The following is a 3,124-nucleotide window of genomic DNA, read 5'->3' as shown; positions in this document are numbered from 1 at the left end:
ACTCTCATTTTAAACTTTTAAAACAAAACAGCTTATACAAATGCACCCTTAATTTAATTATAACTAGTATTTTTTTTTTTTGAATTTACATATTATGAAAGAAATTCGGGTCTGTTTGGATGTTCAAAAAAACAGAGGAAAAGAGAAAAACCCTCTGTTTCCTCGTTCCTGTATGTTTTTGACAACCAGACAGGGCATAAAATACAAGCAAAATAAGAGAAGAGAAATGGGTTTTTGGGTTACCTGGTAATAGTGTTAGAAAAGCCATCAACAACGAGAGCAGAGAGAAGCTTAACGTTGGAGAAAGAGCGAGCCATTTTAACTCAAATTTTTTTTTTTTTTTTAAAGACAATAGAGATTAAAATCGACGCCGCCGCAGAGAGATTTTTTTCCTTTTCTTCGGAGAGAAGAGAAATTTTCTATTGAAGGAAAGAAACCTTCCACAGCAGCGAAAAACTCTTTTCCTTTTGGGAATTGGCTCTCTCAAACTTGGATGGAATTTAAAACACAAACAAGATTTTTAAGTCCATTGGATGGAATTTAAACACAAACAAAATTTGTAAGTTCATTAAGCAATGGGTTTTTGTTTTCAGCAATGGATTAATGTTTTACAAGGATGGGTTTTCATTTTCCGATTTGGGATGATGTTTTCTGCCGTGGGATTTCCGTTTACGAGCCACCATGCCAGTACTCCAGCAACTGCAAATCTGAGACGGACGATGCTTTTCGCGGATTCAAGGAGTAGTGGGTTTTGGTTTTTCGGCGGAGAGGTAATGTTTCTCAACGCTGGGTTTTTATTTTCTGGCATGGGTTGGTATTTTCCGGAGTGAGTTTTCCATTTTCGCACCACCGTGGTTCCAGCCGCTGCAATTTATTTTGGGGGCTCAAGCTTTTTCACATATGGGTTTTGGGAGGAAGAAGAAGAAAAGGTGTAAAGTTGCGGTGGTAGTTATATTTGAAATAATCAAAGAAATGTTGTGGAATTTAGGTGGGCCCAAGGTGATGAGGTGGCTTGCCACGTATGAAAGTTGTGCAAATAGTTGTGGGAATGGGGTGTGGCATCAGAATTACCCCTAACATAAACTTGAGCATACTTTTGAAAATAGAAAAATAGACACCCTTTTGATTACTGAATCTGAATGGGCCTGCAGTGCACCGCGTAGAAAGATAAATAGACACTCCTGTTGACATGCATGTTATTCAAAGTTGTTGGTTGAAGAATAAAAAATCAACTTAAAAAGTTAAATTAAGATTTAAAAGGAAGAAAGAATTCTAGAGAACTTCAAAGATCTCAAATAAAACTTTTGTCTTCAGCGTGGAAGACACTGATAATTAGAGCAACCCACAAACGTCATTGAAGTTTTAATTAATTGGTCTTCTTCAAAAAAAAGACTAATTAAATGGTCTAACTGTCTTTTTAGAAAGAGAAAAAGTAACTAGCCGGTAGAAAATAAAAATCACACTTAAGTAAAATAAAATAAAATAAAGACTTGTCACTTTCAGGAGGAAGGGTCCAAGTGGGTTCTAGTTAGCTCAATTAGTAAAATCTTTGATGGTTGTATAAGGAATTTAGGGTTCAATATCCGTTTACACTAAAAACTGATTACTGTCTTGGTCTGATAATAAAGAACTACCATCATGACACCATAAGTTAAAACTCTAAAAAAAGAAATAAAAATAAAAAAATAAAATAAAAAGAGGAAGGGGCCAAGACTCTTCTTGGAATTTTCTAACATCCTTGTTTACAGAGGCTACAAATACCATTTGCTTGTTATATAAACAGCTTAGGGAGAGGAAAAGGAAACAGTTAACAGTTGATAAAATTGTTTGATTTATCAAAGAAAGAAACTATGAAGAAGAAGGGATCAACAGATCTCATCAACAAGAACATTGTGTCTGAAGAATTCCTTGAATTCAAGAGGAAGGTCAGTCAGCTTTTTCTGTTTCTCTTTAACTCATTGTAATCAATATATGTCTAAACATGAGGATGGCAAATCATGTATGCCTTAACTTTAGACACGCAGGCTTCTCAATTATTGTAAAACAAGGTAATTACTTTTTCATAATATAGAAATAACTATAAGCTGATTTTTTTTCTTTTTTGCTTTTCAATCATTATGCAGAAAAAATGGGGTGATAAGTTGACAGGCTATAAGTGCTTTATGTTGTATCCAAGGTCACTCTTCATCACCTTGGGTAATCGTGAATACTGGACTTGGAATTGTTTTGAGGAAACTGGGTGAGTTTTTTTTTTTTTTTTAATGGGTGTATTTACTATTCTCCATAATTTTATGGCTTGAGCCTTGTACCTTAACTTGCAGTGATGAAAACATTGAAGTAGCCAAACTATCTCATGTATGTTGGCTGGATGTGAGAGGAAAATTGACAATGTCAGATCTGTCCCCGGAGGTTGAATATGAGATTGTGTATGTGATGAAGTTGACAAAAGGGGCTTCTGGTTGGGAACTCCCTATCAGGCTTAAACTCTCTCTCCCAGATGGAAGAGTTCAAGAACGCCAAGTTTGCCTTTTGGAGAAGCCTAGAAAACAATGGATGGAGCTCAATGTTGGCAATTTCCAGTCCAAGGATGGAGAATCGGGAGAAGTTTGCTTCGATCTTTTTGAGCATGGAGGACATTGGAAAACTGGACTTATAATTAAAGGTGCCATCCTTCGGCCAAAACAGAGTTGACTCTTCGAAGCTTGATAGAATAAACATCGAATAATAGTTTGCATCTTTGTAGTAGATACTTGTGATAAAAGTTTTTTTATTTATTTATTTATTTTTATTTTTTATGAACGATACTTTGTGATAAAAGTTATGTCCCTAGAATTATTTTATTGTATATTAATCAGTCATGCCATATATGCTTGTTAAGTCTTGCCACACATTGGCTGTATTGGATTTTTTTTGTTTGTTCACTCTCGATTGTATATGTGGGATTGTCATATATGTAAAATGAAATTCCCTACACATAATTTAATAAATTATTCCATATAATAGGGGTGTTGGAAGTATTGCACAAATAATTTACTTCTGTGATTTGTGAACAAGATCAATAATTAATATATGCACAAATTTATGTGTAAATGTACTAGAGAAAATAGAGTAAAACATACTGATC

The 3,124-nt window shown here is 34.5% G+C and overlaps 1 protein-coding gene across 1 annotated transcript; it reads left to right on the top strand.

Moving 5' to 3' along the window:
* The first annotated feature begins 1,788 nt into the window (after nucleotides 1-1,788).
* Nucleotides 1,789-2,916, top strand: LOC115988142 (lectin-like). The gene is made up of 3 exons (XM_031111789.1): nucleotides 1,789-1,925; nucleotides 2,124-2,239; nucleotides 2,322-2,916. Exons 1-3 carry the CDS (start codon nucleotides 1,851-1,853, stop codon nucleotides 2,689-2,691), a joined length of 561 nt encoding a protein of 186 aa, XP_030967649.1. The 5' UTR covers nucleotides 1,789-1,850; the 3' UTR covers nucleotides 2,692-2,916.
* The last annotated feature ends 208 nt before the right edge of the window (nucleotides 2,917-3,124 follow it).

The sequence above is a fragment of the Quercus lobata genome, chromosome 4 (assembly GCF_001633185.2).
Source record: "Quercus lobata isolate SW786 chromosome 4, ValleyOak3.0 Primary Assembly, whole genome shotgun sequence".
NCBI lineage: Eukaryota > Viridiplantae > Streptophyta > Magnoliopsida > Fagales > Fagaceae > Quercus > Quercus lobata.
The sequence above is the reverse complement of the archived record's forward strand: the minus strand, read 5'-3'. Positions and strand labels throughout refer to the sequence as shown.

Excerpts from the sequence above, each read along its gene's own strand:
- LOC115988142 (XM_031111789.1), top strand. The coding sequence starts at position 1,851 with ATGAAGAAGAAGGGATCAACAGATCTCATCAACAAGAACATTGTGTCT. Across the intron at positions 1,926-2,123 it reads TCCTTGAATTCAAGAGGAAG|AAAAAATGGGGTGATAAGTT; the intron begins GTCAGTCAGCTT and ends ATCATTATGCAG. Across the intron at positions 2,240-2,321 it reads AATTGTTTTGAGGAAACTGG|TGATGAAAACATTGAAGTAG; the intron begins GTGAGTTTTTTT and ends CTTAACTTGCAG.